The sequence below is a fragment of the Mustela nigripes genome, chromosome 6, assembly GCF_022355385.1.
Source record: "Mustela nigripes isolate SB6536 chromosome 6, MUSNIG.SB6536, whole genome shotgun sequence".
Lineage (NCBI taxonomy): Eukaryota > Metazoa > Chordata > Mammalia > Carnivora > Mustelidae > Mustela > Mustela nigripes.
Window position 1 is genome coordinate 13409468 of NC_081562.1, and position 16919 is coordinate 13426386.

A 16919-nucleotide genomic window follows, 5' to 3' on the forward strand; every position below is an offset into this window, starting at 1 on the left:
CAAACCCCTCATCTTCCTTCCTGCTTTTCCTCTCGCCTCCCCTGTCCTAGAGACATCACCACCAACCCAGGAGTTGCAGTGTCCCCTTCTGCTGCTTCTGCTTCATTTTCCCCCTTATCTAAGATCTCTTTTCCTGAAATCCTGCTAGGTGTTTCTGCCTCCAACATGGCCTTTGATCAGATCCTCATTTCACATTCCGCCAGTCTCATCTTCCACCTGATGTGTGCGCCTCTGCTCCCCTGATCTGTCCGCTGTCCATCCCTCACCCATCCGTTCGGTCCTTTTATCGAGCTCCTCCCGCATTCTCAGCACAGAGCTAGATTACGAGGTGATACCCCAGAGCATGGCTGGCATGGTCCTTGACCTCCCTGAGCTCACAGTTAAGTGTGGATCTAGACAGGACAACAAGCGATCAAAACCGACGGGTGGGTCCATGGTGCTGCGATGACCCTCTGTTAGGAATGGGTCAGCATGGGTAGTCAGGGTACCCTGAGCCAGGCATGGGTAGTCAGGGAAGGACTCTAGGGGAAAATGATGGCAGACCTCAGAACTAGGAGCTGAGTAAGAGATAGATGCCGGCTGCAGAGAGTGAAGGGTAGGAGGAGAGGGGGGCCAGGTCATGAGATCTGTAAGGGCAGCAGTGGTTATCTAACCTTGTCCCTGGCATCCTGCTCATCTCCCAGCAAGTAGTAGGTGCTCAGTGAGTCCTTACCAAATGAGCAAATGCAAGGTCACTTACAGAGCAAGTTGAAGATGCGAAGTCTCAGGTGAAGAGCGGGCGTGGGAAGCCGAAAGAGGGTCTGTGTCTCTAGAACAGGGCTGGGGAGAGGCTCAGGAGGCTGAAAGCTAAGAGGTGAGCCACGTTGCTCCCCACGCCTCGCTGATGAAGTCAGGACTGTTTACTTGGGTGTTTGCTGCTTTCTGCACTCTCTCCTCTCCTCCTCCGCTGCTCTGACCCTAGAGTCCCAGCTAACCACTTCTCTCCACGCGCTGCCGGCTCGCCCTGGGCTCAGGCTGTAGAATCTCAATACTCTCCTTGCATTGTGTCCGCTTTCCCTTTGCTTACTATCAAATTCCTGTATCTTTTAAGACACAGCTTCCCCAGCTCCTGACCCAGTCAGAATTAACCCCCTTTTTTCCCTTTACTCCCAAAGAGCATTGTGTTGTGTTGTGATTGTTATCAACATTATGTTGATAACATAAAATTATGTGTTTATATCACACTGTGGGTCCTCTGTCCCTCTAACGAGCATGAGCTTCCTAAGGTCATGAGAACCAGGTCATTTGCATCTCTAGATTTCCCAGAGACACTCATTTGTGATATTACAGTTGATGCTGTTATTTCTGCTGGCTCGGTAGTATATATCATAGAAGAAGGCATATCTGCTGTTTATGGTCCTGTGTTCATTTTTGATAGGCATTATATATTAAACTTATCTAATTGACACGATAGCCTGATAGAGAGATTTTTCTCAACATTTTGCAGAATGAAGCAGCAACAGTGGGAGGGAGAAATGACATGTCCCAAACCCCCACTAATAAATGCCACAAGTGGGATTTGGGTCCATTTCCATTTGATTCCAGAAGCTTTGCCCTGGTGTCATGCTGCCTGGTACTTTGGGTGCTCCCCCAGTAACGGCTGGTTGAGGTGAACCAATAAAAGCTGTAGGAATATTCAAAGTGAGAGCAAGCTGGTGCTCAGTGATGGGGGGTCCCCAGTGATGCCATCTTGGGTGCCTGGGTTTCTTTGGGGAAGAATACGTAGAAAACAGAACTCCATACCGTGCTGTAGGAGAAGTATCTTGTCTGTTACATTCAGCTGGTCTGAAGACTTAATTCTCTGTCCATGTGCTCCTGAAACTAATGCCCAAACATGTAGGTAGTAGAAATAAAGGGTTGTCCACGTTGTTTCATAGGCTCTGTTGAAGGTTTTTAAAGACACAATATGCTAGTAACAGGTTCGGTGGTTGGCTTGAATGGAGTGTTACCAACGATTTGACCCTGTCTGAAATCCTCCGGTGGGATAAGATGCCTGCTCTCCTTTTCGGCTCTGGCATCCTGGTTACCAGCAAGCATTGGGTTGGTAACATGCATGACATCCTTTCACAGGTGCTCTTCGAAACTGACCACGTGGGGCGCCTGGGTGGCTCAGTGGGTTAAAGCCTCTGCCTTCGCCTCGGGTCATGATCCCAGAGTCCTGGGATCGAGCCCCACGTTGGGTTCTCTGCTCAGCAGGGAGCCTGCTTCCTCCTCTCTCTCTGCCTGACTCTCTGCCTGCTTGTGATTTCTGTCTGTCAAATAAATAAATAAAATCTTAAAAAAAAAAAAAAGAAAGAAAGAAAGAAACTGACCCCGTGTTACAAATTGGTAAGAATGTGGGTTTGCATCTGGAACTCCCTCGCTTGTCCCTCCTGACTCCTCTTCCCCCCACTTCTCACAGGCGGAACCCCCTGCATTTCCACCTCATTGCCGATTCCATCGCGGAGCAGATCCTGGCGACGCTCTTCCAGACCTGGATGGTGCCTGCCGTGCGCGTGGACTTCTACAATGCAGATGAGCTCAAGGTACGGGCAGCGAGGTTGCCTTCCCGAGCTCCTCGAGCTGGATGCTTTTCTTGGCTTTGGTCCTGTAGACTGGAAGTGGCAGCAATCTCAGCTTTCAGCTAGGAATGGCCAGGCTGTTTGCCACCCAGATCTGATGTTACTCTGGAAGGCATCCAAGGGGCCACTTCCTCAGGACAGAGTGCATGCTGGTCTGGGCGGTTCTGGCCACTCAGGCTTTCTTTAGAGGGGGAGGCCATTGGCCTGATATGCATCTGAAAGAGGTCTGCAGTGGCTTTGCTACCCAGGGAGCTCAGTACTGAATTCAGCTTCAGAGGGGCCTGGGTTTTAATTTGTTGTAGTGTCATTTACTCATCTTAAGATACAAAGTAGTTAATCTACACCTTTGTTGTATCTTTTTTCTCATCAGTAAACAGGTGATTATAATACCAAGCTCATGGGATAATGAGCAGGCAGAAGTGAGAGGATATATGTGAATGTGCTTTAAAAGATTATACTGAGTAAATACTAAACATTGTTTTGGAGTAGAAGGTTTCACCGAATGAGACTCATTTGATCATACCATTTTCTCACCTAAAATATATCTGTAGTGTCACATTGCCTGGATCAGGGTTGAGATCACAGTCTCAAGAAGTCCTGCTTCTGGTTCTTGACTCTTCCCGTCTCATCTGGGTCCTTTCTGGAAAGTCATTCTGTTACTGAGCCCTAGAAAACCACCTCCGGTCTCTGCTCTCTCTCTCTCCTCTGTTTGAGGCTTTGCTTATGCTTTTCCTTCTAGCGAACACACCCTTCCACCTACTTTGTCATTGCTCCTATTCAAGGACTCTGCTGCATTGCACTTCCTCTGAGAACCTCCCTGACCTCTCCAGGAAAGAGGAGATCTTTGTCTGTCTACTGCTTTAGTTTAGAACCTTTTTTAATGGGAGAGGGGGGAGGGAGCACATCTCACTCTTCTGATTGCTGGTGCACAGTTGGTCCCCTGTAATGCTTATGGATTTAACAAATGGCTGTTGTTAGAGGAACATGTAACTTTGCAGAAATATGTTGATGGTGTATCTCCAATCACCTTGGGAAGGACTAAACACCTAGGCATGAGGCTGATTCTAGCAAATTGCTTGTTCCAAATCTCATAAAGCCATTATCTTTTCATTTCAGAGCCATAACATTTTAAATAGATCACAGAGATGCCGGCCGGAGTTTCTGATTTTCCCATATTTCAGACTCTGAGGTTGATCGAGATGTTCAGAATTTAGCATTTGGGGATTGTCGTGGTAATTTGTGTGCCATTCCAATCTATTCTGAGCTAAAATTGATTAACACTCTTAAAAGGGAAAAACAAAATTTAGCAAATTGCTACACTAATTAAGGTGAAAGCAAGCCTCTCTGTCTCCCAGGGTCTCAGCGCCAACACAGTAGGGAAAAGCAATGGGAGGGGGAGGCGCAGCACCCGGCACATGGGACCCTTCTGCCTTCTTCCTCACTCTCCTTTTTGGGGCAATCCTGTGTCCTGCCTCTTGCACACCTGCAGCCTCTACTTTTTTTAAGAAAACACAGAAGTGGTTCAGCAGAACCCCAAGTTCACTTCCTGGCTTGCCATTGAGGAGCCATCTGATCTGGGCTCTGAGCCTTCATTGCAAGATGTGTTCAGTGGGTGACATGGTGACAGCCACCAAGGCAGGGACTAAACTGAGTAACTCCCGTGAAGGCCCAGCAGCATCTGAAAGGCAGCAGGTCTTTGAAAATGCCCCACTCCCCTTTGTAACCAAGGCAACATAGTATTAAAATGCTCTTAGGGCACCTTGGGCGGCTCAGTTGGTGAAGCGTCTGCCTTCAGCTCAGGTTGTGATCTTGGGGTCCTGGGATCGAGCCCTGTAATTAGGCCCCCTGCTCAGTGGGGAGCCTGCTTCTCCCTCTACCCCTGCTTGTGTGCATGCATTCTTTCTCTCTCTCTTTCTCTCGCTCTCTCTCTCTCATCAATCAATCAGTCCATCACCAGTCTTTTAAAAAACGCCCTTGAAATCCACGGAGTTAGGAGACTGAAGGAGTAAGGCACCCAGGGCTATAATCTGCTCTGGGGAACCCTGGGTCTTCCCTTGAGGTCTTGCCGGGCACTGGGTGGGGAGGCAGAGGGATGGGTGCTCAGACTCTGACATGTCCACTTTCATCCAGGAAGACCAGCTGTTCGTTATTTTATGTCCTGGATTTTTATCCATTCAAATGGGAGATTTCATGGCTTAAAAAAAATAAGAAAAAATACAGTCAGATGTGTTCTAACGAATATTGTCTCCAGGGTCCCATCCTCTAATGTGACCTTTGCTACTGACCACCCCCTCCAGGGTCCCGAACACCTGCATCTCATTTCCCTATCAGTGAAACACCTGTATCGTGCCATCCTGTGTCCCTTAAGACTCTCATCAGAATCCTGTAAGGACAGTGAGTAGGAAAGCATTTTGTAAACACGATGTTGCCATACTTGACGGTCACAGCAGTGATGACTGATACAGAATCCAGCTGTGCAAACCCCAAACCACGATCCGCCCAGCTGCCACAGCCAGAGCCTCTCTTGGTTGTATCCCTGCCGTCTTCCTACTGAGCAGCACTCCAGAACCGAGACTTCGTCCCCCACGTCTGTCCGTCCCAACTGCCCTCCAGCTCCCCTGTCACCATCGCTCTCTAAGCGTTTGTGACCTCTGCCCAACGGTTTTGGTCCAGATGAGTCTTTTCCGCTCTGCTCATTCATCCCCCAGATGGATTCCCTGTCGGCAGCCTGCACTGGCTTCCCCAAAAGCATGCCCCGCCCTGCCATCCCCCTTTCCCGTGCATAAAACCCCTCCGTGGTGTCCCCTGCTCCCGTTAGAGACCACGGCCCTGAGTGGCATTTTCTTGCGCTTTCTGGCTCCTGCCTCCCTCGGCTTCATCTTTTGCCTGCATGTGCCGTTACTCACACACTAGATGTCTCCTCCGTTCTGCCCACCCCCCACCCCACTCTGCCCCTTCCTCCCTAACTGCCAGGGGGCTGCTGGTCTCTTAAACTCTGTTCCCCAGTTGGCCTCCTCTTCCCCATTGCTAGGTAATTCCGTGTTCTTTTGCTTAAGCCACATTTACTCTGAGAAACCTTCTGTGCATTCGCTGTCTCGTAGGGGATCCTTTGTTGTGTGTTCTCCTAGGATCACGCACCTTTCCTCAGTGACCTCAACGCCGGGTGTGATCTTTCATGCCTTTGTGGAATACGCTGGTACATGTCCGTCCCTCCCCTAGATCATCGGCTCCAGAAGGGCAGAGAGAGGTCTGCTTTTTATCACCGTTGTATCTTTAATGCCTAGTGTGATGCCTGGCCTATGAAAATATTTGCAAAATGATGATCGACGATAAACTCAGAGCTGGTCCCTAAGAGTGATAATAAAGCCATTAGGAAGTGTTTCTTGATCACTGTCAGGCCTCACCACATTCCTGAGGCCCGTTGTGCCTTGGGGCACAGGCAGCCAGCCAGCTAGCTGTCTACCAGTGACCCTGCAGGGGCATAAATAAGGTAGCTCCATCTGTGCTACCCCGTGGAAAGTCCCAGGAGCAGCCCTGGGACAGGTGAGTGTCTTCCCGTGAATACATCGGAACGCCATCCATTCGCTGACGTTAGCAAAGGAGGAAGAACAGGAGAGGAAAGGGCTCGTGCTGGGTTCCGTGGTTGCGTTCAGGAAGCGTGTCCGATGGTACCCTCGGCAGACACACATGAGGGCCTCCCCCATTGGGCACCGAGAAATCACTTTTGTATGGCTGTTGGAAATGGCATTTCTCAGAAACATGCCTGGGGGCCCCCTGTTGTATCTGTTAGTGTTGGAGAATGGGCTGAGAGGGGCGAGGAAGTTTACGAGGGATTGGTGCGTGATTAAAAATGAGCCACAGGAAGTCCGCAGCAGACTGGTGTGCCTCTCTCGGTAATGACCAATTAGTGTAGATTTGCAAATAGCCATCCTCAGCTAGCTGGTCTCTGCGGCCTGTGAAAGGCTCATTGGTCTTCCTGATGTTTGCAGGGCCCATTCGTTTCTGGCCTCCAAGTCCCCATATCAACAGGCTACCAGGATTGAGAGGGTCTTTGTGCCGAACTCTACTGAAGACGTGTAGCTGCCGTCAGCAGGGGGGAGGGGAGCCTTCTTTTCATGGGGAGCTTTGTGGACGCGGCATGCTGTTCCTCCCCCCTGACGACAGCCCTCTGGGATGGGCTGAGAAGTTCTATTACCTCCGTCTCACAGATAATTTATAAATTGAAGCATGGAGTTGAAAATTATTTGCCCAAGATCAGGCAGCTCAAAACATGAAGGCTTCTATTTAACTTTTCCCTCTCCCAATGAAAGGCTGTGAGATATGGGATTGCGTAATTCAGGAGCCACCGGGAGGTGGAGCAGATCTGGAGGGAAGAAGAGAGGCTCAGGCTGCAGCCACTGTGGGACCAGACGGCCCCTGTTCAGCCGGGCTTGAACTCAGAATTCCTGCTTTCAAGGCCTCTGGACCCAATTAAGCTGCTGCGTAACGTGGGTTATTTATGGGGCACCTTGCTTCCTGGGTTTTACCTGCTGCTTTTCTAGAATGCTTGCAGCTCTGTGGGGCAGGTGCTGCTATTATCCCCACTCTACAGATACGGAGCCTGAGGCTTGGGGAGGTTAGTTAATCCCAAGTCATGTATATACCTCGTAGGTGGCAAAGCCAGAATGAAAACTCAGAACCACCTGACTTCATAATCCCGGCTCTCGTACATTAGATTTCCCTCACTGTAGCCTGCTTTTCCTATTTTTTTTTTTCTAAAGATTTATTTATTGATTGGAGATAGCATGCGGCCATGAGAGGGAGAGGGGCAGAGGGAGAGAGAGAATCTCCAGCAGGCTCCCCACTGAGCATGGAGCCTGATGCAGGGCTCGGTCCCAGGACCCCAAGATCACGGCCTGAGCCAAAACCAAGGGTCAGACGTCCAACTGACTGAGCCACCCAGGTGCCCCTATGGCCTGCTTTTAGGCTGGGACACCGTAATTGCGTCTAGACCAGGGTCCTCTAAGCCCTCGGTGGTGGTTTTCTTCCCCGGTCGTTGCTGAAGAACAAATGGGTTAAGCATGACCCTTTATTCAAGGCCCACTGGGGGCAGAGCTTCCTGCTGTAGGTAAAAGGACGCTAGACTCAACGTTGCTGAGGTTTGGGGTGGCCCCATCACTTCCACCCAAGGTCTTCTTCCAAACGAAACAGGCACTCTCTGGACGGTCTTCCTCGAATCAGCAATACCCACCCTGTCCGTTTTCAGACTAGACCCTGCAGCCCAGCCAGCTTTTGATGTTGCCCCAGTGGGCCCAGAAAGTCACCCCTCTGCCATCCGCTGGGGTGAGGCTGATTCCGAGCTTGTAACAGGAGGTGGCTAGGGCAGGGGCTGTTTCAGGATTCCCCTGTCCAGCTAGGGTGTCCTAATTTATCTGCTTTTCTCTCAGACCTGATGCTGTTCGTTATCAGCATCAGAAAGGTTATGAAGTGAGATTCAGGGCTATGGCTGCAGAAAACATTAATGGCTGACTCTAAAAATTGGCTTCCCACTCCTACTCCGTTGCCTTTGAGCCGTTCTCTGTGGAGTATTGCAGACGCTCTCTTTAGATGCCCACCACCCTTCTGCACCTGCTGTCCTTTGGGAGACATACTTCCATTGTTCCTCTCATGAGGGCGCTAGGTAAACTGCCGCCTGCCCTGTTTCCCAGGGGGATGTGCTTCCTAAATGGTGGACATTTTCAGTTAGGAGAGACTGATGCAAACAAGAAGTCCTAGGGTTTCAGGGTCTGAAAGAAGCCCCATAAAAATACCTTTGGACAGGGTGCCTGGGTGGCTCAGTTCATTCTGCTCAGTTTATGATCCCAGAGTCCTGCGATCAAGTTGCGCATCGGGCTCCCAGCTCCACGGGGAGTCTGCTTCTCCCTCTGACCTTCTCCTCTCTCATGCTCTCTCTCATTCTCTCTTTTTCTCAAATAAGTAAACAAAATCTTCAAAATAAAAAATATCTGCACAGAGGAGGCCGAGGGGAAGTTAAGAATTTTCCAGGATCATTTCATATGTGATCCTTTCCAACACTGTCCTCTTCCTGGAACTGAGCCTGGGTGTTTTGATTGTGGGGCCTGAGCTCTAGTTCAAAGGTCTCACACTTGACAGTTGGTGAATTTCCCATGCAATCACCAAATGCCCCCAATGGGGCAGGGGCAGCAGGTTCATTAGGCGTGGACTGCCGAGGCAGGAGAGGAGTCCCAAGACGTGTCTCACAGAGGACACGATCTGCTCAAAGACGCCTGGCAGAAGAGTGAGGAGCAACGTGAAGTATGTGTGACCTTTGGAATTGTCTTGTGCGGCTTCACTAATAATACGTAGTAGTGAGAGTAACACACATTGCTCAGTTGTCTTTTTACAATCGTTACCTCTAGCCCGTCTTTACTGGTGAAGGTTAAATACGGAAATGAGGTGTCTTAATGGAAAGCACACAGTGTTGGTATACAGTAGGCACTCAAATTCTGTGTTTGTTCTTTCTTTTTCCCTAGGTGTAAAAATGGCTATGATTAACCTCTTAAATCTTTGCTCTTATTACTTCTCTCTTTTTTGGGGTCCCAGGTTATATAGGAAGGCTGGTTGGGGTTAAATACTATGTCCAGGTCTGGGAAAGTTACTATTCTCCTGCCCTTTATTGTTTTTCTTGGGCCCTGGATTATGCATGTGGTTTGTGACTCTGAGGGCTGGTTCTCTAAGACCAGCAATGCACCTCTGGCCTTTGCCACAGGCCCTTCTCTCTTGGATAACAAAGGTGAAATCATAGAATGGGCATGGATGAGTGGAATGCATCTGAAAACGTATCTCGAAGGCTGGCCATTGGCTTTTAAATAATCACACATGGAAAATTGTAAGCAACCAACAGAAAATTGTAATCTGCATTAGAAAAGGATCTTTCCTGTGTCAGTTGTACAATTCACTTTATACACGGGGAAGTATTTCTTTGTATAATGGTGTGTCCTAATGAATGGGCCCTGGCTCCTTTTGAGAATCATAGAATCTTAATTAGGAAGGAACTTGGCATTCATTTGGCATAACCTTCCACTTTCTTCTATAATATTCTATATAAATGGTCATTAATCTTCCGCTTTTGAATACTTTCAGAGATAAGAGACCATTACCTCCCAAAGGACCTTGTTCCATATTTAGAAACTCTATTAGAAATACTCGCCTTGTGCTGTACTGAAATCTTTTATCTTTTTTGATTCTCCCGTTGGTCCTGAGTATTAATAAAGACCAAATGCAAGTGTGTATATCATTGTCTATTCACTTATGTTCCTTCCCACTAGACTGTGAGAGCAGGAGGGCAAGACCTATAACTTTTATCTCCATGCCCAGCTCTTAGAACAAGACCCAGTCAAAAGTGGCTCCTGGAAATGCGTGGGTTCTGTGCCTTGGGGCTGCAGGGTGAGTCAACCTGATGTTTGCAGACCAGCAGATCCACTAAGCCTCCGCTCGTCTCCGGTCCTTCGACCGTATCCCAAACGGCAGGGCTTGGAATCTAGCTGACACTTAAATAGATCTTGTGACGTTTCTGTGTAGTACATGGTTTCCACGTTGTTGCCTTCCTTGACTGTGCTCCCGTCTGTCTCTGTCTCCTCTGCCTGCTCTTCTCTGTGGGCTCCGGAATACAGCAGGTGTGTCGGACCTCCGTACCTGATGTGCTCCATCAGGAGCTATAATGGGCCTGGGCTCAGATACTTACACACACTTAAGGCAAGGAAGTGTCCCCTGATCCACGTATCTTTTCCCCATCCTGAACGTTGATCTCTTCCATTTTCATGGCCGTGGGCCCTTAGTTTGTAGTTCATTCCCCTTGATGAAGAAGGAAGTGCTTTCGTGTACCTTATTTGACTGTGTCCTCAAGAATCCCATGCTGTCTAAACGGCACCTGTTTTCTTATATGAATAAGGCATTACCAAGGGATGGGGCAGAGGGCTGCTAATCGGAAGGAGGACTGATTCCAGAGTCTACTTTTAGCTTTTAATGCAGTGCTCTTCCCTTGGACCCAAAACCATACCTATCCACGACGTGAGTTGAAAACCAACATCAGTGATTCAAAAATGTGGTTACAGGGATGGATTTTGAAATCTAAGCTGGACCAAAATAAAAAAGAAAAGAAAAGACCCGGATGTATTTGATAGCAGAGTGAACTGGGAATTTGAAGGTTAGGATATTTTCCCAGTGAGAATAAGAGACTTCATCCACATGTTTTGAAAGGATAATAAAACGCTGGGTTTAGGGAGTGAAGTGTTAGAGCTCTAGTGTTTTAGAGGAGGTACATTTTTTGACATGTGTTACCCTGGAATGGAGTGGCTGAAGTGGGGGGATGAAAATTTAATGAAAATTTGGAGCTCCTGGCACTTGAAGGCGAGCATGTTGGGTGGTTCATCCACAGAATGGTGAAACCCGAGAAGAATTTTCAAGAGGCCAGGAGAATTCTCCACGTGCAGATCAAAAGGCGCCCCTACAATCCAGGCTACATGGGCAATAAGTTGCCTACATCAGGGGATACCCTAGGAACATATTTGAGTTATGAGGATTAAACAAAAAAATCCCTCCTTTAAGAATAATAATAACTCTCATTAATAAGAATTGATTATCTGCCAACATAATAGCTTTACATGCATAATATTATTTTATCCCCACAGTAAGCCTTGAGGTTAGTATAATTATTCTCACCCATTTCCACGTAAGGAAATGGAATCTCAGGAAAGTGACTTGTTGAAATTAGTCAGCTTTGTGCACCAGAATATGACTGTAAGTCGTCCCACTCTTCAGCAGCACCGTCTGCTAGAAATGCAGTGACGAATCACAGGTATAATTTTGAGTTTCCCACTGGTCACATTTCCAAAGGCACAATGAAACAAGTGGCGGGAATTTTAATAATAGCATTTTATTTAAACCTGTATATCCAAAATTTTATCATTACAACAGGTTCAGTGTTTTAAAAATTACTGATGAGTTATTTTATGGACTTCTCTTCATACTGTCTTCAGTAGCAGTAAGTATATATATATATATATTTTTTTACATTTTATTTATTTATTTGACAGAGAGGGATCACAAGTAGGCAGAGAGGCAGGCAGAGAGAGAGAGGGAAGCAGGCTCCCTGCTGAGCAGAGAGCCTGATGCAGGGCTCGATCCCAGGACCCTGGGATCATGACCTGAGCCGAAGGCCGAGGCTTAACCCACGGAGCCACCCAGGCACCCCAGTCAGTGTATATTTCAGGCACTAATGCTTAGATGGGCTGCATGTCAAGGGCTCCGTGGCCCCATGGGGTTGGTCGGTGGTGATGGGGGAGCAGTGAAGCCTAATTTTGGAAGCTCCACCCTGATGCAAGGCCAGAGAGTAAAGAGATACCTGTCTTTGAAAAATAAAAATTCTGCCTGAGGGCGCCTGGGTGGCTCAGTGGGTTAAGCCGCTGCCTTCGGCTCAGGTCATGATCTCAGGGTCCTGGGATCGAGTCCCGCATCGGGCTCTCTGCTCAGCAGGGAGCCTGCTTCCTTCTCTCTCTCTCTGCCTGCCTCTCAGTGTACTTGTAATTTCTCTCTGTCAAATAAATAAATAAAAAATCTTTAAAAAAATATTTACAAAAAAAAAAAAAAAATTTCTGCCTAAGCTTTTTTGTTGTAATAATGGATGTCTTTAGAAAATGTCTCCAGCCCTTTTGAGCGGAGACCTCAGAACACTAGCCATGTTTTCTCATGTATAAAGAGAACAGAAGATGACATTCCACGCAAGAGCTCACAAAATACACACCAGTGTACACTTGAAGAAAGCATCAGTAATTTGCCAGCCAACCGAAGAAAATAATCAGCATGAATATTCAAGAATGGTGCAAAGGTCTTGTTCTAAAGGGGCAGGCGGTATGTCTTGAGAGAAGTGACACATGGAGTGATGTGTAAATAATTGTTCTAAATCGGTTCCGAAGATGAATGCAGATGCCAAAAGTAGTTCTTTTTTTTTTTTTTTTTTGTAAAGATTTTATTTATTTATTTATTTCACAGAGCTCACAAGTAGGCAGAGGCAGGCAGAGAGAGAGAGGAGGAACCAGGCTCCCCGCTGAGCAGAGAGCCCGATGCGGGGCTCAATCCCAGGACCCTGAGATCATGACCTGAGCCAAAGGCAGAGGCTTAACCCACTGAGCCACCCAGGCGCCCCCAAATGTTTTTTTGTTGTTGTTGCTGCTTCTACCCATTTTGCCCGCCCTGCACCTCCCACTGCTGGCAATCATCTAGCCCTTCTCTGTATCTGTGAGCTTGGCAGGGCAGCGGGGGTGGGGGGTTGTTTCTTCGTTTTGTTTTTGTTTTCTGTTTCTTCCCCCCCCCCCCCCCCCCCCCCCAAGATTCCCATGTAAGTGAGAGTTTATATATTTCTTTTTCTCGGTCTTATTTCACTTATCATAATGTCCTCAAGGGCCATCCATATTATCCCACATGGTCAGACCTCCTTATTTTTTATCACCCAATAGTATTCTTTTTTCATTTGCCATCTGTGAGCACTTAGGTTGCCTCCATCTCTTGGCTGTTGGAAAAGATGTTGCACTTACTGAATATTGGAGTGCTGATCAGTCATTTAAAACCGGTTGGGAAGTGTGTATTGCATTTAAAGGTGCTAAGTTTCTTGTGTTTTATAGAACTCAGGTGGAATTCTGTATCTCTTCACTCTGATCATCGGGGGAAAGAAAAAGTAGGATGTTCCTGTAACACTCAAAGGTGACAAGGGTAAAGTTATAAACAGAATTAAAACTGAGTTATTGGAGATGAATATTGCAAATGAAACAATGTCTGTATGTAGTAGGTAGGGAGCAAAAACAAAATGAGAGAGAAAAACAATAATGATGCTGGAACATTAGATATGCATATGGGGGGAAATGACCCTTGACCCTACTTGCACCATATGCAAAAATTAACTTAAAATGAATCTTACACCTAACGTCAGAATTGAAACAGTAGAACTGGTAGGAAAAAAACAGGAGAAAATCTTAGTGACTGTAGGTTAGGCAAAGATTTCTCAAGCGGGGTATGAAAAGCACAAACTAAAAGAGAAAAAAAAATTTTAATAAATCGGACTTCATCTAAACTGATAATTTTTCTTGTTCTGAGACATTAATAAGAAGATGACAACCCACAGACTCAGAGTATTTTCCATAGTGTATGTCTGACAAAAGATCTCTATCTGGAATATGCAGAGAACTCTTAGAACAGTAACAAGAAGACAAATGACTCATTTTAAAAATGGGCAACAGATTTTAAGAGACACATCAGTAAAGAAGACAAAGATAGCCAGTGAACCCCTGCAAAAGTCCCCAACATGATTAGTCATCAGGGCAGTGCAAATTATGGTCATCCCGAGTTTCTCCTTCACACCCGCTACAGTGGCCAAGATTTTAAAAAGACTGACCGTCCAGGGCTTTGGTGAGAATGTAGGACATCCAGCCCTGTTGGACATTAGTAGACATGTCAATGGTACATCCATTTTGTAAAAACAGTTTGTCAGTTTCTGAAGAAGTTAAACAGACTCACGTTACGGCCCACCAGTACCACTCCTGGGTACTCATGCAAGAGAGAGAAAAACGCACACACAGAAATTGGTATGTGAATATTCATGGCGGCTTTACTCACAGAACGCAAATGGCCATCAACCAGAGAAAACCGTTCTGGTATATCCATTTAATGGAATGCTGATACTTAGCAGTGAATGTGACATATACAACAGTATCAGTGAATCTCGAAAGTAATGTACTACATGAAAAAAGCCAGACACAAAAGAGTGCATATTATGTATGACTACACTTAGAGAATTCTTGAAAGCAAGACAGAAGAGCCAAAGTGTGGGGCGGATGGGATCCACCTGCCAAGGGGTGTGAGGGAAGTGGGGGGCAGGGAGATGGAATTGTAGCAGAAAGTGATTGCATGGTGGTTGCAGACTGTAGACAGTTGTTGCATTGTTCATTTAAAAGGGCTGATTATGGTGCGCCTGGGTGGCTCATTTGGTTAAGGGTCTGCCTTCGGCTCAGGTCATGATCCCAGGGTCCTGGGATTGAGCCCCACATTGGGTTCCTGCTCACCAGGAGCCTGCTTCCCCCTCTCCTCCCTGCATGTGCTCTCTCTCACTATCTCTGTCACTATCTGTCTCTCTCTCAAATAAATAAATAAAATCTAAAAAAATAAATAAAATTTAAAAGAAGGGGTGATTGTAATGCATATAATTTTTTTCTCAAAGCTGAGAAAATAATACATAAAAATACTATTCCAGAAGCAAAGCCAACCTCACTTATTATAACAAATACACATGATCTAAATTTCTGTTACTGGAGAAAAACCCTGATGCTTGATTAAGTAGCAGTATCTTAATAGTATGCTTAAAATCTTCAAGAAGTAGACCTAGAATAAATTATAAACTTAAGAAATAAATGTGTGTATAGGCTGTCTGAGACATATGAAGAAAAAGAAGGTACAGATGTTAATTTCAACTATCTCAAATATAAAGCATATTTAATTAAAAATAGTAATTTCAAATTGACAAGTGCAATATCCGTAAGAGGAAGTAGCCAGCTGTTTTCTAAGTAGAAAAGCCTTCAAATATATAACGCAAAACCCGATAGAAGTATAGGATGTATTGGTAGAGTTTCAGCCACTAAAAAGGCAAATCATATTGTTAATGACAAAGACAGTTTTAAGAATATAATCATTATGAGTAGATCTCAAAGCTCATATCCATAAAGTGGAATAAAATTGGATTTTCATGTGTTTATGAAAAAACTACATAAATTGAGGGCACAAGAAAACCTCATTAAATTCCAAACCATAAAAATTACACAGGCCCCATTCTTGGCTGCAATGAAGTAATACTACATCAGAAACAAACTTTTTAATGGTCCGTTCAATGTACCTGGAAATTAGGGGAAGGTGAAGAATTTTTCTAAATGCTTATTTAATCCAAAAAGAAGTAGAACTAAAAATTATAGCCTATTTTGAAAACCACAAAAGAGGAATATTTCACAGTAAAGCTTATGGAATGTGCTCAGAGCTGTCATTGGAGATGTTTTAATAGCCTTTAGTGCCTTCATTATTCAAACACAAAAATGATGATAAATGTACCTCACATTCCATTTGATAATTTAAACAAGAATAATGATGTGGACCTAAGGAAAGCAGAAGGAAAATAAAGTTAATAGCAGAAGGCTGTGAAATAAGAAAAATTAAAAAAAAAAACAAACTAGAATTAAATTTTTGGAAGCTGGTTGTATGTATCGGGAATGGCAGTCCTCTGGCCAATTTAGGAATGAGCAATGGGGAAGATACTGTGACGCTGAACACTAAATAAGATGGAAGACAACAAGCATGGGAAGTGTAGTAAAATAACAGTAAAAGCCAGCATTTATGTGGTACCTAAGTACTAGGTACAGCACTAAGTATTTGATGTGGGTTCTCTCATCACAGCCCTCTCTGAATGTACTTCTGTGATGAGCCCATGTTGCAGATGAGGACCCTGAAACTAGAGGCCATGTGGCCAAGACATCTTGGCTAGAAGGGGTTGGAAACAGGATCAGGGCCCTTCAGCCTGGTAGTCGGTCTGGTTTTGGATCCTAGAACATAACACTCTGTAAAATGCCATCCCTCACATAGGTGTATTTCAATCATGTATGTATAATATACATTTTAGTATGTACTGTGTATCTTAGGTATATATAATATGCAAATGTGGTATATTTATAATATGCCTATGTTGTGTATAATATATAACTACATAATATCCCATATACATATATATACATACATTGCACATATATATATTATATACAATGTTGTATATACAATGTTGTATATAATATATACACATTTTAATTAATCAGATTGTAATATATTTCATTTCCATTAGTGTTTTTTTTTCCATTTCTCTTTGCCATATACAAATTTTACTTGCCCTTGTATGAAAATCTATGCATGTTAATATATATGCATATATATCAACATAATATATATGCATATATATCAACATATATTACATATGTATAATATGTACACATGTGTATTATATACAGCATTGTATACGATGTTCTAGCGTATCTAGTTCACCATGTTGCCTGAGATAGAGGTCTTCCCTCCTCCCTTCTGGATCTCTTGTTTAGAGCTCAGTCTAAATCTCAAGAAAGCTATTCTTGGTCCCCCATTCTATTAACGTTTAGGTTCCCCTCCTCAGGATTGTCATGCCACGTTGTTTCCTTTTTCATAACACCTGTCATTGTGTAGTTATTTGTTAAACACTTCTCTTATATACTTACTTATTCAGGA

At 45.2% G+C, this 16919-nt stretch overlaps 1 protein-coding gene across 6 annotated transcripts in view; it reads left to right on the plus strand.

Moving 5' to 3' along the window:
- LARGE1 (LARGE xylosyl- and glucuronyltransferase 1) overlaps positions 1 to 16919 on the plus strand; it is a 524421-nt gene that overhangs the window by 259980 nt on the left and 247522 nt on the right. For all 6 annotated transcript variants that reach the window (XM_059402154.1, XM_059402152.1, XM_059402156.1 and 3 more), the window contains one exon: positions 2441 to 2564. In XM_059402154.1, the coding sequence (XP_059258137.1) occupies positions 2441 to 2564 (124 nt within the window). The remainder of the gene's footprint in view (positions 1 to 2440; positions 2565 to 16919) is intronic.